Source organism: Colletotrichum scovillei (genome assembly GCF_011075155.1).
Source record: "Colletotrichum scovillei strain TJNH1 chromosome Unknown Contig00006, whole genome shotgun sequence".
Taxonomy (NCBI): Eukaryota; Fungi; Ascomycota; class Sordariomycetes; order Glomerellales; family Glomerellaceae; genus Colletotrichum; species Colletotrichum scovillei.
In genome coordinates, this window is record NW_023336264.1 from 2,195,630 (window position 1) to 2,216,589 (window position 20,960).

Sequence of the window (20,960 nt, forward strand, 5' to 3'; positions counted from 1 at the left end):
GAAAGCCCCAACATAATTTGAAGTCAGAACACCTCAAGGAACGATGACAATTTGCACTTGGGTGTCACCCAGGAGTCAGGACCCTGACAAATATCTCATCTATTTCCCCCATCACCATTATTTATGGCAACGGAGCCCATCTCCTCCAGGGTCCTGCTGTATCTTAATCAGATATGCAAACCTTATCATTCCGGCCCGCAACCGGACCCTTTGGACGGGACAGTACCTGTGGATCTATGGGTCCTCTCTGTGATAATCTTAGCACTCACTGTCAAACAGGAGAACTCAAGGCTCAGAATGGGTTTCAGTCATGGGAAGTTCTTGACCCGAAGAAAAGCAATAGAAGATAGACGACCAGCAGGAGCAAGTCATCAATCCGGGCCACCAATCTCACGTAAATGTCATCATCATCACTACCAATTTACTCTGACTGAAGTCCAGCGAGGGTGGGAGTCGTCAATAGCCCGTTTTGGAGCTAGTACTTGACCTATCCTAGTGCTCTAGGATGTCGTCGCTTTCTAAAGGTTGTCATTGCGGCTCGTTTTAGTTGAGTTTGTCCCTATCAATGGAATTGTTTCTTCTTGAACTTGGTCCGCCATGATGACATTTAGTCTTCGATGCCCAGCAATGTAGCAGAGACGTCAATCGGAGGGCTTTCACTTCCATTATTCTCAGAGTGTCCTAGGTATTTGTTCTCGAATTGTTCCTTATTCCTGTCTCAACCGCCTCGTATTCATGAACAAGGCCTGTCGACCCCACAAGGAAGAAACAGCCATGGGCCGACTCGACACGAAATGGTGTGCAAGATCCACGAATGCAACGAGTTGCAACGAGTTGCAACGAACCGTCAGTCAGATTTAGACTCTCGACAACGTGTGAGCAAATCGAGCATCAACTTTACGCTCCCGTCCCGTCTTGCTGTCCTCCAGCCTGACCATCTGCTCCGGTTCCGCAGCCAACCACGTCAAGGCAAAATCCAACGGCTCTGGTCCCCATTGGCGCTGGGTATTTATGTATTTCCCCCCCTTCCACCATCCAGGCTGTCTTAGGTTTGGGCCTAAAACCCCGCAAAAAGGTACAGATGAGCGTCGAGGCTGGGAAAAGTACCCTTTCATACAAATATGTGCGGGGAGTTACCTTTCCCCGGCCGCCGTGACATGCCAATTACCGTGCCCGCAGTGCGGCCATGCCCGCTCAGTGTTTCTTGCCCTGCCCACCACGGGCCTTCCCCCAGAATATGAGCTCGACTGCTCTCCACTTTGCTGCCGTCCTGAGGTAAACTTCCCCGCCACTTCCCGGTGCCCAATTCCCTGATGCCGCTGCCGTCGCAAGACTTGCGCAAAGAGCCTCTGCAGCTCATCATCAAATCTACCTAACTCAATCTAACCTCCGGCCCCATCTACATCCTCCTCCTCCTTCCCGCCCACCGTTCGCCAAACATATCATGAACGGCATCGACATCCTTTGCGATGCCGCCGGCTCTGACATGCTGAACCCCCTCTATTCCCCGCCGGAACTGCCGAAACAATCAGCCCAACCTTTACCCCAACAGGCCGGGAAACGCAAACTGAGCACATCCGACGCCTCTCCCTCTTCGACACATGTATGTCATATATGCAAGCGCGTCTACGAGCGGGCCGATCATCTGACGAGACATCTACGCTCTCATGAGAATGCTCGTCCCTACCAGTGCTCCCGCTGTCCCAAGCGATTCAATAGAGCCGACCTCCTCACCCGCCATGAGACAACCCACGACCGAGATAATACAGGCAAAGGTAGAACCTTCATCCGGAGGAGCGATCGGGCTGCCGAGGCGTGCCTGAATTGTGCCGCTTCCAAGTCAAAATGCGAGGTAAACCCGCTTCCCCTTTCCTTCGGGAAAAACTATAGTCCTGTCCAAAGTACCAGTAGGCTGATACACTTCCAGGATGCCAAGCCATGTTCTCGCTGTCGATCCAAGAATTTACCATGCGAAGTCCCCTCGAAGCGTACACATCCTCACCGGACGTCAATCGATGGCGCCTCCAGCCCTTCCGAGACATCAACACTGCATATGAGCGTCGACATGAACGGCAGCATGGACACAGGTTCCGTTTATACGGCCTCCAAACTGGTCATGATGCCACCAAACCCCGATATGAACCATGATCTGGACGCATCCTCCTACATGGACGATGGCTTTTCGAACCCTGTCATGGACATGGTCATGGACGATATTGTCAACTTCAATCCAGTACACACGTACTTCCAGGACATGGACTTTTCCTCATGGGACCTAAACTTTGACGCCATAACCATCCCACAACCTGAGGTCAACCAAACCCCTGAATCCACTACAACCAGCCGGTCAAAATCAAACACAAGAAATGCGTCAAAGGCACACGCGGCATTCAAACGGTCGCCTTGGCTGTGGGAGCCGGGGCCAAAGGATTACGCGCTGCATCATGCGTCACCGCAGGACAAGGAGCAGCTCATTCTTGACAACGGCACCTTTGCTAATTCTCCCGCTTTCGATAAGCTCATCAATACTCCGGGCACGAAGCTAAAGATGACTTCCCTCTCAAGAGACAGTCTTCTGGCCATGGTGGTAGCTAGCACAGTCTCGAAAGGCGGTCGCACACGTACACCATCTTTCCCTTCTTTGGATCTCCTGAATTACCTCGTGCAAGCCCATTTCATCCACGATGAGCACCAGAGCGACAGTTGGATTCATCTGGCGACGTTTGATGCTGCTGCTGCTATTCCAGAACTACTTGCCGGTATTCTGTCCAGCGGTGCTACGTATATTTCCATTCCTGCTGTGTGGCAGTTCGGATTCTCGCTACACGAAGTGCTCCGGCTTGGGCTGGCAGATTTGGTAAGTCGATAGCACCCTTGACCATCCGCCTTGCAACAAATTATCTTGTTAACATTGCCTAGTTCGAAAGCTCAAACTCATTCACGAGAGAACTGGCGGCTCTCCAAGCATTCATGCTCAACCTAGATATTGGCATCTGGAGTGGCTTCAAGCGGAAAATGGAGATTGCGGAGAGCTTCCTGCAGCCCCCGATGACCATGCTCAGACGTGCAGGGAACTTCTCGGCCCCACCAGACTCTTCGGCTATGATCCCGATGATGACAGACTCCCCCGAGGTCCTGGACTCGAAGTGGCGCAAATTTGCGAAGCGTGAATCCTACAAACGCCTTGTTTTGCATATGTTCTTTCACGATATCCAAACTTCCATTGGGTTCTGCAAAAACCCACTAATGTCTTACACCGAACTCAACTTCAGCCTTCCTGCTTCTCGAGATCTATGGAGGGCACGATCCGCTGAGCAATGGAGGAATGTGTATGTCGCCAAAACAAACGCAGCCCCAGACCGTATCATTCCACGTGTATCAGAAGTGATGCACTGCACTGAAATTCTGGACGAATTCGACCAACTGGTCGATACAGAATTGTGCTACATGGCCTTGCTACATGGCTACTGGGGTCAAATAGCGGCATATCGTGAAGCCATCAAGTTCTATGCCGATGGTCTCTCGAGTAAGAGGAATGCGACCCACCGCCTGTGGCTCAAAACACAGTATCAGGAGCTCTACCGAGATTTGAACGACTTTTCAACCATGATCCTCACATCAAAGCGGCCCACAGCTCAACTTGCAGTCATGTCAGAGCTTCTCATGATGCTCCTACACGTCTCTCCCGACATCTTGCAGACGTTTGCTGGCAAATCGGGAGAGGACGAGGCCCGTAGGACGTATACCAGCCTGGAAGACAGCTGGGTAAGGACGTCCGAGGCACGTTACGCGATATGGCATGCTGGCCAGATCTTTCACCATGCTCGCCAGCTTCCACCTGCGTCGCTGCGTGAATTTAACGCCATCGCCGTGTACTACGCATGTCTCACGCTATGGGCATATGGGTTGCTATCATGTTCGGCATCTAGACATGGTTCCGACCAAGAAATTGGTAACGGCATGAGCACTAGCAGGTCTACGTCGGGATACACGCTGATGGATTCGGACGAAAACCGGGACACCAGAGCTTTTCTCCAGCTTGACCGCGGAGTACCTGGCATCACCATCAACGGAAACCCTGCCGATGGCGTGGAATCGCTTTCAAATCCGAGCGTGGTTCTCTCTATCGCGCGAGATATCTTCCGGAACAACTTCCCCGTGGTTTCGGAGCCTTTACCGCCCTTGGTCGAGAGTCTACGGAGCCTGTTGCATGACCTTGGCTCGGGGGCAGCAGGGCGACCTTCGCGGGCTGGGAGCTCGGATTTGCCATAACTTTCTGCAATGTACTTTTCTCGACATTATTTGGCTTGGTATCTTTTCGAAATATTGGAAATTTTCTGGCAACACGGCGGTGTTGCTGTAGTAGCGAGTGACGCAAGTTTGACTCGAAAGGATGGTCAATGGCATGGGATGGTGTTTATGGAGCAGGCATAGCGGTAGCAGCCACATGTATTTCACTGATTGATCATAGTAACCTCATTGTATGTGACAAATGACCTGAGAAACATCTCATGTGTCTCTACAAGATGTATCTGACTTGATGGGCTCGCAAAGTGACATAAATACTTTTTCTACAGCAACGCGAGATGTTTCTTTCGCACAGGCTCACAGGTGATGGAGCGGTAGGCGTCTATGTGGCCCCGCATTCCACGGCCCCGGGGACGTCTCGGGGGCCGAGTGGGGGCACGTGCGTCGTTCCGGGCGGGTTGACGACACTTGGGTGGGCACCTCGATGGGCGGAGGAAGTAGGTTGGCTGAGTTTGGTGGCCTGAATGTGGGCGAGTCCTCGAGTATGATTCGACTTACTCCGTGGCAAATATTTCATCGTTTGGCTCGCGGGGTAACTTGGCTTATTGTACGTATCAGCTGGCTTCCGGCCGTAATTCAAAGAGAGTGTCGTTGCGAGATATACTACGACGTGGATTGGCGTGAACATATTGACGGATTCGGGAGAATTGTTGATTGAATCAACGGCGGCGTTTTCAACTTGTAAAGTGACCTTTCGGCCAGGTAATTTTGTCTCGAACCACGATGCTGGAAGATATTGCTGTCTTGCTTGGAGGACTTCGTAATCTGCAAGCCCAATCAAGAAATCTGCAGTGTTCGGCAGTGAACATTATTGCAAATAAAACTCACTACATCTTCTCTTCTGGTACAGAAAAGGCTAAGTATCCGTGAAAATTGAAGACAGACGAGCGTTGAGTTTCGTGAATAGCTACATGCCGGAGAAATGGGTGGAAGTTTGACATGACACCGCCAATGTGGGTGAGTACCTAGTTACAACGTAGTCCTGGTTCCGTAAATAATACATGATGAGGAACAACTTATCATGATCATGGATTGAACAGCCTCTATAGTCTCGAAGTTGGCGCTCCCATGTCTAACGCGGGAGGCATTTGTCACAGCATCCCACGCCGAGGGTAGCCCATACTTGATTTACTCGGGACAAGTTTTATGAATTTCATATTCCAGTCCTAGAGACCCCAAGAATCTTGAGGCTATGGTAACTAGCAGGATACGTGATACCAACACTCTAGATCCGGCTCTTTGGCTTCTCGCCACAGTATCTTCATCCCCGAAAATCGAACCTGAGACCCAGACTGCGCAATTCATCTCGCACAGAAGAAGGAAATCCGCAAAGAATGTATGTCAGATGAACTCTGTGAGGAAACTGCACAGAAGTTCCGGTATGGAAGTGTACTTGACTAAAGAATATCTCGTAGGCTTGACTGTGATGCTTTATGGAGATGGGATAAATACATCAAAGCTCAGCACTGCCTTTCGAACCCCCATTGCTCTCCGGCTTAACATCAGCATACCATACTTCGCTTCACAAAAACCGCTTGAGACGCAACCTCGTCGTTTCTCTGCATCCTATCATGCCTCCACGCCAGGATGTTCATGCCTCCCAAGTCCTCAGTTGAGTCTGCACTCTCCACCATCGGCCACTGAGAATGGGACACACAAGGGGACCTTACACAATGCGCGTCTTGCTGTAGAAACAAGCAATCTACCGCCCTGAGACCTATACAGCGAAGAGAAATGCCTCCATTTCCCGTCATAAGCCGAGCAGGTCATGGTCACACAGTCCGGAACAGCCTGGAAAATCTGGCTCTTGTAAGCCAGAGTTTGGTAGGATAATCATGACTCTCTACGGTTGCGCCCGCTCCTAATGGTGTGTGCCGAAGATGGATCTGAGTAGAGGTATCTGCCCAAAACGAGGGGCTTGCCGGACTAGCACTCTTTAGATGCGGATGTTTCCCATGTATTGGTGATACGGACAATTTACAGCGACCTGGAATTCGAGTTGTCGCCCCGAGCTTTGCCTCGTCAAGTATGCATGCATGGCTAGCACTCCGTGTCATCCTGGCGCATCATACAATTGACGAAGGTCTCCTCGCTGTCATGCCTCTTTGTGCCAGTGATTCATGACAGGTAGGTCATCTACAGATAGGCTGCGGATGATATCACGATACAGATAACCCAATCGAGGGCCGCAAATTGGATGTCAGCCAGGCCAATACCTCTGATCCGGTGCTATGTTGTCTCTCAGCATATGGCTGAATCATTCGGCCCGTGGGACTGATGGGGAGAGATCTTGTGTAGCATGTAATCACAGTAATTCTTGAGCACAAGTCATAGAGTTGGCAGAAGAAATCCGTGTATTTCTCCCCAAGCATGTGCGAGCGCTCATCAAAGTTTGACAAAAGACAAGTTCAAAGATAAAGCGAGTATTCCCCATTTCCGATTTGAATGCCAGAAAAAACCCAAATAGTTTTTACGAATTCTGCAATACGCATTCGTTTGTCTCTTATGCTTTCGTCGGGTCGGGAGAGATCAATCTACACACAGACGGACCCAAGTAAACCACACCGGTAGGGGATTCCTCAAGCCGTCGTCAGGCGGAGGGAAACCGGAGGGATATGAGGGGCGTGATAAGATTTCCGAAACCACGACGGCATTTTGTCCCAAATTTCACCATTTTCGCCAACCACCCTTGAACTTGATTGTCCCGTCGATTCCACCCTCATGCCAGTGGCCCAGACGTTCCTAGAGTCGTATCGAATGCATGTGGGAAGAGGAAGGCGCTTAGGAGGTAGGGTTGGGGTTCATCTACAAAGTACGCAAAGTTAGTCATCTGGGGTCATCGAGAGAAAGAGGGAAGTCGTTATCAAAATCGTACCTTGCGCTTGCCTCCGGTGAGGGTGACGTTGACGAAACGGCGGGTGTATGTGAGTCTCTTCTTCGCGCGGCCCTTGGGGGTCTTCTTCTTCTCCTGGGGCTCAACCTTGGGGCTATTGCAGTGGTCAGCGATCACGGTTTCGACATTTCATCATCAAAAATAACACGGTCCGTCTCTCGGTCGGTCGTCGTTTCGATGGAAATCGAATTCTCCCGTCGTAGATTGTCGAATGAGTAGTGTTGTTGTCCCTTCTCTTTCCCAACCGACATTCCCCCTCATCGTCGTCCGTGGTGACCAAAGTTTTCGTCGGTTTGCCACCCTCGATTCCCAGATGCACGGGGGGTATTTTCTGTTCTCGCGGATAAGAAAAAAGACTTACGTCTGAGACTTGACCTTTCCGGCACGCGCCAACGATCCGTGAACCTTTCCCATTGTGGCGGTTTGAGTTGCTGCTGTGGTGTTTCGGTGAGTTGGTTGTCGATGGAATCGAGAAGCGGGCTTGTCGTCTTCTGCGCGGGCAATGGGCGTCGGATTGCGTGGGAGGGTTGCGGGCCTGGACAATTTTGGGGGTTCGGTTCGTAATTCTGTGCGTCACGTGTAGTGAGTGGAGAAGGAACAGGGCGGGCGAGGGGGCTTGCCTTCTTTCTTGTACTCAGCCAGTCACCTTCCTTCATTTGCCTCCGCCCCAATCCGGAAGAGGTGGTCCGGGCGGAAAATTCGGCCTTAGGGGTTATCAACACAACAATATGAGCCACGCTCAGCACTCGGTGGTCTGAGCTCTTGCAGTGGCGCTGGCGAGATGAATCATCGGCGAGCAACGCTAGCTGAACAACATTCGTCGTAGCCTTTAGGTAACACTGGTGGACACGAGTAGTTGGGAGACACGATTGACCACAATGACTCAGGATGCCAGTTGTGTTTCCGCTATGACTGATAGAAGGATCTATTGTGCTAATCAACCAATGTTTGATGATGTTCGCTTTTCCCTTACGCCAACTTTTCCGTTATCCATCTTCGCAGCCGTCCAACATTCGTACTCTACAGGGTATCTAGACATGTTCTCGTGTGTATACATCGGATCTTTCTCAGTTGCTCAAGCATTGTTGAGTCCCGAAGAACCCCACATCTGTTCTTCGCTCTTGGGGTCGGCGCAGTATCCATTGCAGGCCAAGCACTTATCCAACTTCTTGGACAGCATATCTTCCAACGATGCCGGGTGGATGATCAGATCCTTCGTCTTCAGGTTCTCGTCCAAGAATACGTAGGGGCCTCGGTAGTCGCTCTGGCGAATCTCAGGAAGGAAGGTAATGTTGTGAGGAGTGTTCTTCTTAGCGACCTCAGCCCACGCAGCCTTCACATCGGCTCCAATGTGAAAGTCCCAGGTGCTCTCCCACGATGCCGTGGTCGACAATATCTCGACGGAGTAGCGGAAGACGGCACCTCCAAATTGGTCGGTCTTGTAGATTTCCAGCACCTGCAATGCCGGCATGTGCTTCGCGGCACTGGCGATCGAACGCAGAATGCCATTAACGGTTTCGTGGTCGATGCCGTCAATCATCGTGTGGGAGGTAAGCGCAAGTCGGCGGAGGTTGTTCCAGACGGGCTTGCGTGCGAGGAGGCCTTGAAAGAAGGCGGTCGCGTCAGAGACATTCGAGACGGCCATCTCCTCGGCCTGCAAGCTGAGGAAGCCCAAATTGTGACCAAGGCTGGGGCATGAGGTCCGGGCAACGTCGCCTCCTTCCTCCGCACCGTCGGGGGGCACGGGGAGAGCGATGTCTCCACCGGTTGGGTCGGCGTCATTGTCGTCGACAGACTCAGCATCCTCCCATTCGGCTTCCGGGCCATCGTTGAAAGCATCGAAATGCTCAAAAATGCTGATTCGCTTAATGTGGGAAGGCCAGAAAGGGAAAGTACGGGCATAATCTGAGAATGTCAGTCAGTATTAGGTCTGTGGACGGTGAGACAAAAGGGGCATACCAGAGTCGACTTCGAGCTGCGCTTCCAAGTCGACTTGATGCCAAGGCTCGAATCGGACTTCCTCGAGCTTAGGCAGACTCGAGATGATGCTGAGCAATGCTCGAGATGAGATGTTGCGATGGTTACGTCGAAGAATCTGGCAGCTGTTGATGATTGAGACCTCGGGGAGACCATGTCGTCCGACCTGCTCGCAGCCGGCAGTGATGAAGCAGAAGTCCAGGTCGTGGTCGAAGAAGCGTGAGTTGCCGTCCTGATCCAAGCCCAGCTCACCAAACAGCTTGTTCTTGTCACTGGGTGAAGCGGCGCTGAGCTCCAACTCGACACTCTGGCCCGAAGGGGTCCATTTACTGAGGATGTCGAAAAGGTTCCAGATTCCCTGAGTGAATTTAATCTCATTTTCATTCTGCTCAGTGTCTGTCTCGGGAACCTTGGCCAGCTTGCTGTTATAGCGAGGCAGCTCAATGCGAAGTGAAATACGGCGCAGATAAGAGCGACGGATGGGGTCCTGGAGAATCTCGTCGAAGCGGGAGAGGTCCTTGGCGGAGTTGATCTCGAGATTGTTGAAGTTGATCTTTTCTATGAATCTCTGCCATTGTTGACAGACGACGGCATAGCTGCCCATGTCATGACGCTTGCTCTTTGACTTTGATGTTTTTGAGCGTCTCTCGGCGACGGCTCCGTAGGCGAGGTGCTCGAGAATGAGGCCCTTAAGCTCGACAGGCAAACCATTCCAAGTTGCCATGTTGGTCTCCTCTTCCATGGCAATCAGTTGTGAGGCCTAGTGTGAAGTCGGCGTCAGACAGGTACTGTAAGCACGTTGGTGTTGAAGGACCCTAGTTGATCGGTCTCACCTGTGGACGCCCAAGTCCCTCAATGCTAAGGAAGTTGAGAGTGAATTTTCAGCGGGGCAAGAATGGAGACTGGGCTCACCATAGACCCTTGTTCAAGTCGACACTGGATAATCGAGTAAGTGAGGGGCAAATGAAATGCCTCGTGTTGGGCGAAGGGCCCTGAGTATGTGCTAGATTTGTGTGCAAAAAGGCGCGCCTTCTTTTTTCTTCTTCTGCTAATACCTGTCAGTCGAAGGGCTTGAGTCTTTCATGTTTGGTGTTGTAGGTCAGGTACCTCAGTTTGTTGTCTTTGGTGGTCTTTGTGAGGTGACCTATGCCTTTCCCTGAAAAGACTTGACTTGAGGTGCGAACGGACAAGTTGCGCGCACCAATCAGCACTTGGCAATGAGAAGACCCTTCTAGAGCGACCGGTACTTCCTTCCTGGAAAATTCCTAGCACAAGTGGGCGCCTTCTGCCATCTAATCGTGTACCGTCAGTGCCTTCCTCACCCAAAACCCCTCTGGCTCTCCGCTCCTTCCCCCCACCTCAGAAAAGCCAGTACAGTGTGCATTTGGAGGCATAAATCATTCAAAAACTGATTTATGCACTGTATTCCCCTCCTCCTGATAAGCTGATACCTAGCCATGGAACACTGGGCCGAATGGAACCGGACACTGGCGGCTGTTCATCCCGTGCCTTCACCGTCTGCCCGGTCTTGGGATTGCAGATACCTAAGGTAAGGTAAGGTACACCAACAACATCTGCTCATCCAGACGCCGGAGATGATCATGCAACCCAGATACCTGCAGGCAGACGGACAAGACAGCTTTTCGCCAGCCCACAATTTCGGGACAAGACCTAGAAATTTCACCTTGCGTATCCGTACAGCCGCCAGCAGCCCTGCCCCATGCTCGCATGGCTCGGAGTGGATAGAGTCAGGCTTGGGTCGTTGTCGCGCTAAACGCCGTTTGGCTTATCAGATCTAACCCCGGGCCACTTTCCAAGCGTCTCATCCCAGACATCACATGCGCCCATCTCCTCTCTTGCGGAGTTGCCCAGCTAAACCCAACTTGAGGTAACCTAACCTTCTGACTGACCCCAGCCCACCACCGTTGCAGACCGACCTCCCCGTCCTCGCCCGTTACGAAACCCGACTCGTTCTTCTGACTGTTACCAACGTTGTTGGTAACTCGTGTTTGCCCAGGCGGATCCATTCCATCCTCTTTGTTCTTCAATCCATCCCCCAACGCCGAAGAATCCTCCCCGAAGAAGACATCGTCCCCGCCGTACTCGCGCTCAATAGTTCCCTCCCAAATATCTTGGCCCTACGTCCTAACCCTTCCGAGACCGCCTCACACCACGAGCAGCTCGTACGATCCGATCCATCCCACCCTTTCCGACCGACCGACCGACCGATCACACACACACACATACACGCACCTCAAGTGAGGACTTTGCTACAAAACCTCGCACACGCCCGTTCCCGACAGATCCTCCTCCTACTACACCCTCTCTCCCGCCTACCGTTAAACCAGTCCCATACCTCTCCTTCTCGGTCTTGTCCAACCTGAGAACAAGATGAAGACATCCGCCATCCTCGCCGGCCTAGCCGCCTCCGCCGCCACCGCTGTCCTCGAGCCAGGCATGCCGCAGCACCTCCTCTCCAACCCCGAGGGCGGTGCCGACGCAAACCGCATCCCGACCTCATATGAGTCCGCAGTCATGGGCCGCCGCATTCTCGCCGTGACCAAGCTTGCCGAGCTCGCGACCGTCTTCCCGGCAGGCGCCCACTCCGCCTCGGGCGGTGACCTCTCCGGCATGCCCATCGGTCTCATGGACTACGTCGCCGACTGCGAGGACGAGGGCAACCCCACCATCCTGGCCATTACCATCGCCACGTCCTTCAAGAACGTCCGCGCCGGCTCCAACATCTCCCTCTCCATGCACTGGGTCCCGCCCTTCCCGCCCGCGAAGCGCATCTCCCTCTTCTCCTCGCTCAAGAACAGAATCTTTGGCTCCTCCTCCGACGCCGACGCGGCGGCCACCGGCCTTCCCGACACGGTCCCCTACTCCGCCGCCAACCTCCCCCGCTTCTCTCTCCTCGGCTACCTCGAGAAGATCCCCGTCGACCCCGTCTCCTCCCTCAAGCTCGCCCACTGCTTCGTGAACAAGCACCCGGACTCCAAGTACTGGCTTCCCGGCAGCCCCGTCCACGAATCAGAGTGGGTTCGCTTCGTCGTCACATCCGTCTACTGGATCGGCGGCTTCGGTGACCGCGCCTACATTGGCTGGATCCCCCTCGAGGAATGGCAAAAGGTCACCAAGGAGGAGTACGAGTCCATCGAGCTCCCCGGTGAGAAGCGCGGCTGGAAGGAGTGGAGCGTCAACAGCTGGTTTGACGGCAAGGACCTTTGAATGTGTGTTGAGTAGGATGACGCCTGCATTGATCAGGTAGTTGATGTTTTGCGTACGGGAGGGATCCAATCCTTTTTTCTTTTTGGTATGATACCATTTACAAGGCCAGACCCCAAAGGCCTCAAAGGGGCTTGCTAGTTTGTCATGCATTTTTGGGTCGGTTACTTGATAAGTAGTTACATGCCAGTTTTGCCCAAATCGGCAACGTCATTTGGACGAGAATTTGGTTCTTGAAGTACTTGCGGTAGTTACGCGAGATACGCAGACTACTGAAGCTGAATCATCATGCATGCACACTATATGCGCGCACTTCAAAACTGCGAAGCTTGAGAATCAAGCCACATAATAGCAAACGGGCTGTGGAGGGGCGGATGCATCATTACAGCGTATTATATCAGGGTTTGGGGGTATCTAGCACTACAGCTCGCAGACGTAACAATGCAGGCACCCTAGGTAGTCCATCTCTTTCTCTTTTCCCCCTTCTCAGTCGTTCCCGCGAACAAAATCAAACGCTATGCATGCCTCTCGTGTGTGCACGTGTGCGTGTGTACCCCTGGTATCCCTTATCAAAAACATAGGCCCGACGCCAGAAATGATGACTTGATCTCCGTCAATCGTCCCCAATTATGTACACACAAGAAAAGGTTGAACGGTCTCAAGACAAAGTAGAAAGAAAGAAAAAAGCGTCTAGTCAACGCGGATGATGACCTTCCAAGCCAGAGCGCCGGCCTCTCTGATGGCGCATGCAAGGCAACCCCGCCGGCGTCTCGAGATGATGGCATTCCAGCCCTTCTCTGCGCAGAACGCTCTCACCAGGACCTCCATGTCACTCCCAAACTGGCGACGCCGGGACTCAAGGTGCATGTTGGTCGTCGCAAGGCTGGCACCGTTGGCGGTACGTTCGAGGATGGGAGACGTGGGGGTCTCTTGCGTCGGGGCCTGACGCTTGAAGCCGGTGATACAGTCAATGACCAGAACGCGAGGTGTGGTGTTCATGGTGGGAGTGAGAGATGGACGTCGGACAGATGACGTGTTGAGGAGTAAAGTATCCAGGGAGGCGTCTGGCTTCTCAAGAAGCTCTGAAAGGTGGATGACGGTATATGTGAAGAATTTGTGCAGGGGATGTCCTAGATGATGGTCAGTTTGTGTGGCTGTCTCGGGGGGAGTCGCTTCTTCTTACCCGTGATGGTGGCCGGCTTAGAGCTCACACCGCCGATGCCGCTGCCGTCCACGTCGATCTGCTGGATGGTGGGGCTTGAAGGGGACCTTAAGACCCTGACGTGGGAAGACGGGTGGCAAGGATGAGCCGTAACAAAATGGATGTCCTTCATCAGTGAAAACTGGTGCTCCTTTGCTTCGCCGCCGTTGGGGCCGACAGAAAAGGAGATGGAGGCGGGATATGTGTAGAGTTCGTGTGCTCGGGTCACGTCCGAGAAGGGGGTCATCACCGTCTCCTCAGTCGGAGTGGTGCGGGTTGAGTCCACGGGCGCAGAGAGATTGAGCGACGTCAAGGAAATGCTCAGGCTGGGAGGCGGCTCCGAATAGTTATTCTCATAAGGGATGATGAAATCCGCGGGGAGTACCGAGCTGGGATCCGCATCACCCAGAACACAAGACTCGCGCTCGACGTGAGTCTTACCCCACAACCGGGCTTGCTTGCCTGTCTTTTTCATGTCATCTGCCAACGATGTTTAGTCTAGGTCAATGGAGAGCTGATTAGAGGGTCACTTACCACAGACTTCGGCAACGTCAATATTGACCCAGCCGTCACCATGTCCTTGGGGAGTGATATCGCTCGAGATCCATCCCATACACTGAGCAGAGCCAGCACCAGCAGCAAGAACGCGGCCAATGATGCAAGCCGTGCTCCAGAAACTCTTTCCACGATACACGAAACCACCGCACAGATTTGCCATCGGGCCCAATTTGGACATTGCCTCCTTGTCGTTCTCCAAGAGAGTGGTCATGATCAAGTGGTACAGTCCTTCGCCTGGAAGCATGAGGCCGGACACGTAAGATTTGGATAACCATCCCGACGGGTGCAAAGCTGCCGAGATCTTGTGCTTCCCGGACGGGTGTCGAGTAACGCTCGCTTCTGTCCGACCGCCACCGAAATAGGATGATCTCTTTGTGTCAATGCTCATTGGTGTCTCCGCAGGCGTGTGAATCGGCGTTGCTTCTGATACCTTGTTGACTGTCTCAGAAATCTGCTCGGCGTATGTGTCTGATTCGATATCGGGCCAGCGAAGCTTTCTTGCAAAATTCGTCAAGCCATTGACTTGTCTCTCGCTGTACCGTCCCTGAATGGTGTACACGGAGACGTCGCCGTGAGAATGAGCATGGTTATTTGGGTGAAGGCTCATCTTCCCAGTCAAAGATGCCAGCCATCCACCAGAGTTGCGCTTCTGAGTGTTCGCCGGATCGACCTTTCGCTCAATGATCTCAATGTTCTCTAGCCAAGCGCGTGCCAAGTGCAATGACCACTTGACTGTTGAGTTTGCATCCTTTTCAAAGCGCTTAATCTCGGTGGGTCTAATGCTCTCGATACCGAGCTCTTCGCCCTCTGTGATGGCATCTAGCCTAATGAGCAGCTCGCACGCCAGAAGAATCTGAAGCAACAGCCAGTACCTCTCCTCTTTGCGCTCCTCGTTGCTGTCGGCGTCGTCGATCTCGACATCTGTTTCGAGCTCATCGCCCTCGAAGGAACCCCAGAGGATCTGACCCAGTCTGATTCTCCATTCCACGTGGGAGAAGTCGATCCAAACATTGGGTGCAGCAAGGACCTTGACGAGCGCCGAAATCTGGACAGAGAGACTGTAGGGGTCATGGTGGTCAATGACACGGGTTGGCGGATGCAGGATGCCCAAGAATAGCTCGTTATACAGGGTGTTGTGGATCTTTCTGTGGACCTTGTTCTCCTTGTACCTGGCGCCATTCTTAATGAGCTGATCCAAAATGGACGATTCCTCCAAACGGCGAAGTCCGTCTTTGGAAGCCAACATTCTCTGGCGCTGTTCGACGATTGCTTTGGCCTTGGATCCGATGCTGTCGAAGCCAAATTGCTCTTCCTGAAGCGCATCACCAACGGGCATTTCCAGAGCCGCCTGGTATCCCATTGTGCCCTTCTCCAAGCCTTGCATACTGAGCATATTAGGCCGTTCTCGGCATCGGGGGTAGAAATGGGCTCGCTTCCTTTCCTTGGCGCATCGTATAGCAGCAGGATTGGAGTTCATGTCCCTCGTGATATGAGGCCAGGCTGTGATGCAGCTCCAGGCGGCGTCCTCGATCTGGACATGGTCGGTCAGGTCGCGGATCTCGAGCGACTCGTCCCAGGGAAAGGCGACAGATGGGTGGGGAGCGCCGGTGTAATGGCCCTCGGAGCGAGCAAAGTACTGAGGAGCTCCAGAGAAGAGCTTCTCAACGTCGTCGTCGCTGAGGGTTGCCATGATTTTCGTCAGTTTCAGAACTGGTTTGGCGGGAGGGCCATTGGTTTTCTGGTCGGCGCTGTCGAAGGCGAAGGGAGGCGGGGAAGGCAGTGGCTTATTGGGGTTGAGAGGGGGCGGCGATCGAGAGGAACGGGACTCGGCACTGCTTTGCGGAGGGGAAACCTAGGGTTTGCTGGTGAGACACAACGGCTTTTACAACGGTTGAACAAAGAGACGCGGTCCAATTGGGGTAATTAGAAGAGCTGGTGTTAGGTACTGAGACTGGAAAGGGCAAGGTGGTTGGTTGGGTTGGTATGATGGTCTGCTTTCTCTGCGTGTAAACGGGAGACGACGTCTTTGTCTCTGACCGTTGGAAAGGCGTGGCTGATGATGGCAGCAATAGACTGCAAAAGAAACTGTAGACTTGGAGAAAGAAAGACTGTCGACGAAGAGAAAGACAGAAAGGGGTGTTATACAAGTAACATTGACTAAAGTAAAGAGGGGACAGGAATTGGAGTCTCGGAAGCTGATCACGCGGCAGAGAAGGGACGGGTTATGCAAGGGAGCAACGGAGGTATAGATCGTCAGAGTCTGAGCAACGGGGTAGGTACGGAGGCTTGGAAACTTGGGAACAAGGTATTAAGTAAGGATTAAGGAACACTGGAACAGCGGATGAACATCTCGGAGGACGTCACTGCAAGCAAGCAGAACTGATGAGCAATGAGATGATGGATGGGCAAGTAGAAATTGCAAGACAGGGCAGACCAGAAGTGGCCTGATGCAGCTCCCATTTGATGGATTGCATAGGACGATGGCGGGGGAGTGACACGGTGGAGAGGGGGATGAGGTCGTGGTGCAGTTGTGGTGCGTCGTGCTGCAGACTGTGGCGCCGTCTACCTCACCTCACCTTACGCAGTACCGTCACTGCTACCGTTTCCGAGCCTTACGTAAGGTACCTAGAACAAGGTATCCTCACCCAAGAACTCAAGATGCAGCCGCAGCCCGGTGAGGTGGGGACAGAGAGGGAGCTTGGAACCAGGAAGCTACGGAGTACGTAGTATACACAGTAGAGGACCGAGAAGCACAGGCAGGGGACTGCCACTGCTACTGCCACTTTTGTGCAGATGCTCCTCTTCCACTGTCTGTGTTTTCCATCTCCGTCTGCGGCGCACGGAATGTCCAGCCTTGGCCAAGACAAACCCACCGACACCGACGCGGGAACCGGACCTGGTCTGAGAGTGCGGGGGAAACAGCACGGAAGGAAGGGGGTTATGGTGGGTGGTAGTGAAGGAAAGGTGCGTGTGATTTGGATAAAGCATGTAAGCTATGCGCAAGCAAGTTTGTATCCAACCAACACTACTGCATTGCGTGCATCTTCCCGGTACGGCCTTGCTGCTATTCTGAGGAACTTCCTCATCTTTCAGCGTTCGGCACCGGTGACATCGGGGACGACGGACTAGGTAGACTCGAAGCACCTCATCTCAGGGACCTTGCCTGAAAAGACAAACTGGGGTACAGGACCACAAAAAAGGTGGAAAATAGAAACGACAAAGACGCTGGCGATCTGATGACACTGAAGCATCGATCGAAATGTGGGAAGCTAAAACTTTCTGAAGGGAGCGGACTGTTTGGTGTAGAAAGGAATGACAGACAACGACAGATACAGATACGAAGAAATGCAAACTTACGGGCAACTTTGTCGGTGACTCGGCACCAGGGCCCCGTCCAGACTTTGTTGACGAAGCCGGCGTCGATGCGCTGCTGCTGACACTCCGGCCTTTGCTGCGACTCAAAAGCCCTCCAAAAAGGTCCCGTTTGGAGAACTTGCGCTCCCGTTCCGGCTCGCCCGTTCCGATCCCCAAGCCGCCCGCCGGCGCCTCCCTTCCATTCTCCTGTGGCGGCGAGAGCGGTGGTCGGACTTCTTGTTGTTGTCGTTGCTGGCGTTTTGAAGGAGATGACGGCCGCTGGTCGTGTGCCTTGGATCCTCGTCTGAGGAGTGATAGCGACGGCATGTTTGCTGCTGCTGCTGCTGCTGCTGCTACTGCTACGGATAACAGTCGCGAGATGTGTTAGTCGGGGGTTGGGATGAAGTTTGTCGTCGTGTTCGTCTCATTCGTCTCGATTTCGTCCCTGTTCTTCTCCTAAGGCGAAGTAAATTCTCCAGTCTCTTTCTTGTCTTGATTTCCCCAGAATCTTTCCCACTCTCTTTCAACTTGTAGTTCTTCTGCTCTTTCGACAAGCTTTCAACCGCGTGATCCTGATCCTCCAAGGTGGCTGATCAACAAGTGGCGTCGTTGGAGGAGCTGGGGGTGATGGCGATGGTGGTGGAGGGAAAGACCCGACGTCTTATCGCCGACGGGAATGATGCAAGTCCAGGTTCCTGCAAGGTAACCTTTCATATGTCGCAGCGAAAACCCGAGTCGCGGTGTTGAGTCCAAGTTTTCTTGCAAGCAAGGTAAGTGGACGCGGGCCCAAGTGAACGATAGGTAGGTAAGTTTCGAAAGGTCGTAGGCAGGTAAGAAAATAAACAGGAAAAACAAAAACGAGACGTAGTAGAGGAGGAGGGGGAAGGGGGTCAAGTCTTGTAAGATGAGAATCAGAAGCAAAGAAGTGGGAGACGCACAGTCTTACAGCAAATGAGAGGCAAGGCGGCAGGATGTTAAAACAAGAAATGAATGCGAATCAATAACAGAGACAGACAGACACACACGGTCGATGGTCTGCCAAGGCAGGGGTGGTCTTGGACTTGGAGGGGAGTGACAACAAGAACAACACTTTCTGTATCCGTATCTCTCTCTCTCTCTCTCTCTATCTGTTATCATCCACTATTTCTCTGTCGCTTCTGCTTTCCTCACTCCCCTCTTTGCGCTGCTAGACACGCTCTCTACCTCCCACTCACTGAGTCCAGGTGTTGGGCTGGGCCTGGGGCCCTTTGGGCTTGACTCTTTCGACGAAGGGGGTCCCCTTCTGACTGGACCAGTGGACAGTGACGGGATAAGACATCCACGGGATAGGACACGACGAGGGGGCCGCAGAAGAAGCCATATCCACTTTGTTGGTGTACCCCTCGTCCTAGCCGCAGGCGACATGCAACAAGGCACCGGGGAGGGGGTCTGGCTGTGTGGTCTGCTACGGCAAGGAGAGCGAGAAAAACAGAGAGAGAAAAGCGTCCTTGTGCCTATTACTTTTCACGTATCTGAATAGAATATAGCTGCATACCCTGGGATAGAAAGCTCTGGGGGTGGAGGGAAGCGAGGAAGATGAGCCCTCCCCTCCCCCTCCCACCCCGGGCTAACAGAAGAAAAGGGTGGGCAGAACGAACGGCAGTCTCAGATCTTCAATGCTCTCATGTCGAGTGAGAATAAAAAAGGTAAAGAGACAGGGACGAGCAGAGAGGAAAAAGCACCGAAAGGGAGATCAGCAAGATTACAAGATTAGGGAAGAGACGAAAAAAGAATGCCCTATGGAAGCAGAGCGACCTTCAGCTTCCCGTTCGTTCGTCATTCTCCCACCCCATAATCCAGATGGACCAGGGGGGGGAGGGGTGTGAGTGCCAGAGTGGGCGTTCCGCGTCTTGCAGGCATGGCATGGACTTTATGTGTGTGCATGTGTGTGTTTTTGCACTCTCTCTGTCTCCCATGCCTCGTCGTGTAACTTGCTGCGTTGTGACTTCATCGGGGAGTGCTCAGCCCAGCATAAAAACGAATAGCCCAGTTCCATGTAAACCTCTAGGATACCTTAGGTGTGCTCCACCCAGACTCCCGCGTGGCGGCCGGCTTCGCCATTCTCGCGTTGCCGTAGCCTTGGAATTGCCGTGGTGTAATGATGATAAAGCAGCAGGGCAGAGAAAAAAAAAAGAGATCAACAAGATGACGACCAGCTCGAATGGCAATTCTGAAATGTCGCACGGCGCGCACAGAGGAGAGGAATGTCAGGTTTTGAAATTGGCGGCTTGTGCTTTTTTTCTCTTCATCTCATCCCGTATAACGCCAACCAAATTATACCCTCCCTCACCTCGTCATTGCAGTGGTGCTAATGTCAGATTGCATGATAGCGTGCGTTCTGCCCGCCGCTCATCTTTTTCGGTCTTGCATTGTCTCCGGCAGGTCCATCACCAACGAGAGATGTCAACTGAGGACTCGACAAGGGTACATGAGGCAAGAGAAAAAGATGAGCAGACACACACATACACTCACACATCAGACAGCCGCAGCGGGTAAGGGGAAAGGAGGCCCATGATCACGGCCGCAACAAAACACCATTTTAGGGGCCCCCTCTCTCGTCATCAACAAACAGGTGGAGTTTCTTCTAGATGGACTTGGTGATGAAGAAAGAATAAGAAATCATGAAGAATAGTCATTTCGTGGGAAGTAATGGAGATGAGGAAGAAGAGACGAAGGAAGTTACGAAACGCAAAGACACCTGCAACAGGCCAGATTCAGAAAGCTGGAAATCACACTACACTGCAGGTATCCGTAAAACCAGCTGGCCTAGCTCTAGCCTTCTTTCTCGCTCATCGAAAAGTGCATGTGAAATCCACCCAACTTGCCTTAAGCCGCTACGATGCTCGCCAGCTCGCGGCCCTCAGAGACAGGGGTCTCGTTCGTCTTTTTGGGGAAGATCTCTGATTAGGTGGTTTCGGGGATCCGCAAGCCCACACAACATCGCTCCTCTCTCCACCCTTTGGGCAGTGGGAAACCAGAGAGGAGAGAAGGGGAGGATTGACGATGGATCAAGGTGTCTGTCCCATGGATTCCGTGTTGCAGCTGCGGTGGGCTTCTTCTCTGGTTGACGTTGCGTTGTCTGCTTTTCTCGGAAGGCCTTGATTTCAGTACTCACCGGAATCGTGGGATTCTGACCCCGAAAGACCCTCATGCCGAATACGGTGGGACAATATTACCGGAAGAAAAGAAACAGAATGCACATACCACATTATTAAAGAGAAAGGCCAAAAAGCAAGAATACCACGAACTTCGTATATGCCGCTGAAAGGTCAAAAATCGATTACTCCATACGCCGTACAGGCAGTGCAGAATAATTCTGGGCAGGGCCAGGTTTGAATTAGCAAGGACCACGCTTGTGCGGCAAAGATGGTGTAATTTGACATTTCTTGCAGAACTCGAACGCCA

The 20,960-nt window shown here is 52.7% G+C and overlaps 5 protein-coding genes across 5 annotated transcripts; 2 read left to right on the plus strand and 3 right to left on the minus strand.

The window, feature by feature from the left end:
• Positions 1–1,291: 1,291 nt before the first annotated feature.
• HER10_EVM0004746 (uncharacterized protein) lies at positions 1,292–4,272 on the plus strand (the record flags this gene model as incomplete). Its single annotated transcript, XM_035474379.1, has 3 exons — positions 1,292–1,852; positions 1,928–2,857; positions 2,920–4,272. The coding sequence occupies exons 1-3, from the start codon at positions 1,445–1,447 to the stop codon at positions 4,270–4,272; spliced, it is 2,691 nt and encodes an 896-aa protein (XP_035332534.1). The 5' UTR covers positions 1,292–1,444.
• Positions 4,273–6,576: 2,304 nt separating this feature from the next.
• On the minus strand, positions 6,577–7,760 carry HER10_EVM0006074 (uncharacterized protein). The gene is made up of 3 exons (XM_035475671.1): positions 7,563–7,760; positions 7,184–7,295; positions 6,577–7,113 (listed from the first exon to the last, which is right to left on the minus strand). The coding sequence occupies exons 1-3, from the start codon at positions 7,613–7,615 to the stop codon at positions 7,090–7,092; spliced, it is 189 nt and encodes a 62-aa protein (XP_035332723.1). The 5' UTR covers positions 7,616–7,760; the 3' UTR covers positions 6,577–7,089.
• A 516-nt stretch (positions 7,761–8,276) lies between these two features.
• HER10_EVM0011585 (uncharacterized protein) lies at positions 8,277–10,304 on the minus strand (the record flags this gene model as incomplete). The annotated part of the gene is made up of 2 exons (XM_035481013.1): positions 9,161–10,304; positions 8,277–9,106 (listed from the first exon to the last, which is right to left on the minus strand). Exons 1-2 carry the CDS (start codon positions 9,918–9,920, stop codon positions 8,277–8,279), a joined length of 1,590 nt encoding a protein of 529 aa, XP_035333397.1. The 5' UTR covers positions 9,921–10,304.
• Positions 10,305–11,018: 714 nt separating this feature from the next.
• On the minus strand, positions 11,019–17,039 carry HER10_EVM0002250 (uncharacterized protein). Its single transcript, XM_035471970.1, has 3 exons — positions 14,139–17,039; positions 13,587–14,084; positions 11,019–13,533 (listed from the first exon to the last, which is right to left on the minus strand). Exons 1-3 carry the CDS (start codon positions 15,850–15,852, stop codon positions 13,094–13,096), a joined length of 2,652 nt encoding a protein of 883 aa, XP_035332258.1. The 5' UTR covers positions 15,853–17,039; the 3' UTR covers positions 11,019–13,093.
• Positions 11,570–12,406, plus strand: HER10_EVM0010051 (uncharacterized protein; the record flags this gene model as incomplete). The annotated part of the gene is made up of 1 exon (XM_035479521.1): positions 11,570–12,406. The coding sequence occupies one exon, from the start codon at positions 11,570–11,572 to the stop codon at positions 12,404–12,406; it is 837 nt and encodes a 278-aa protein (XP_035333192.1).
• Positions 17,040–20,960: the final 3,921 nt, after the last annotated feature.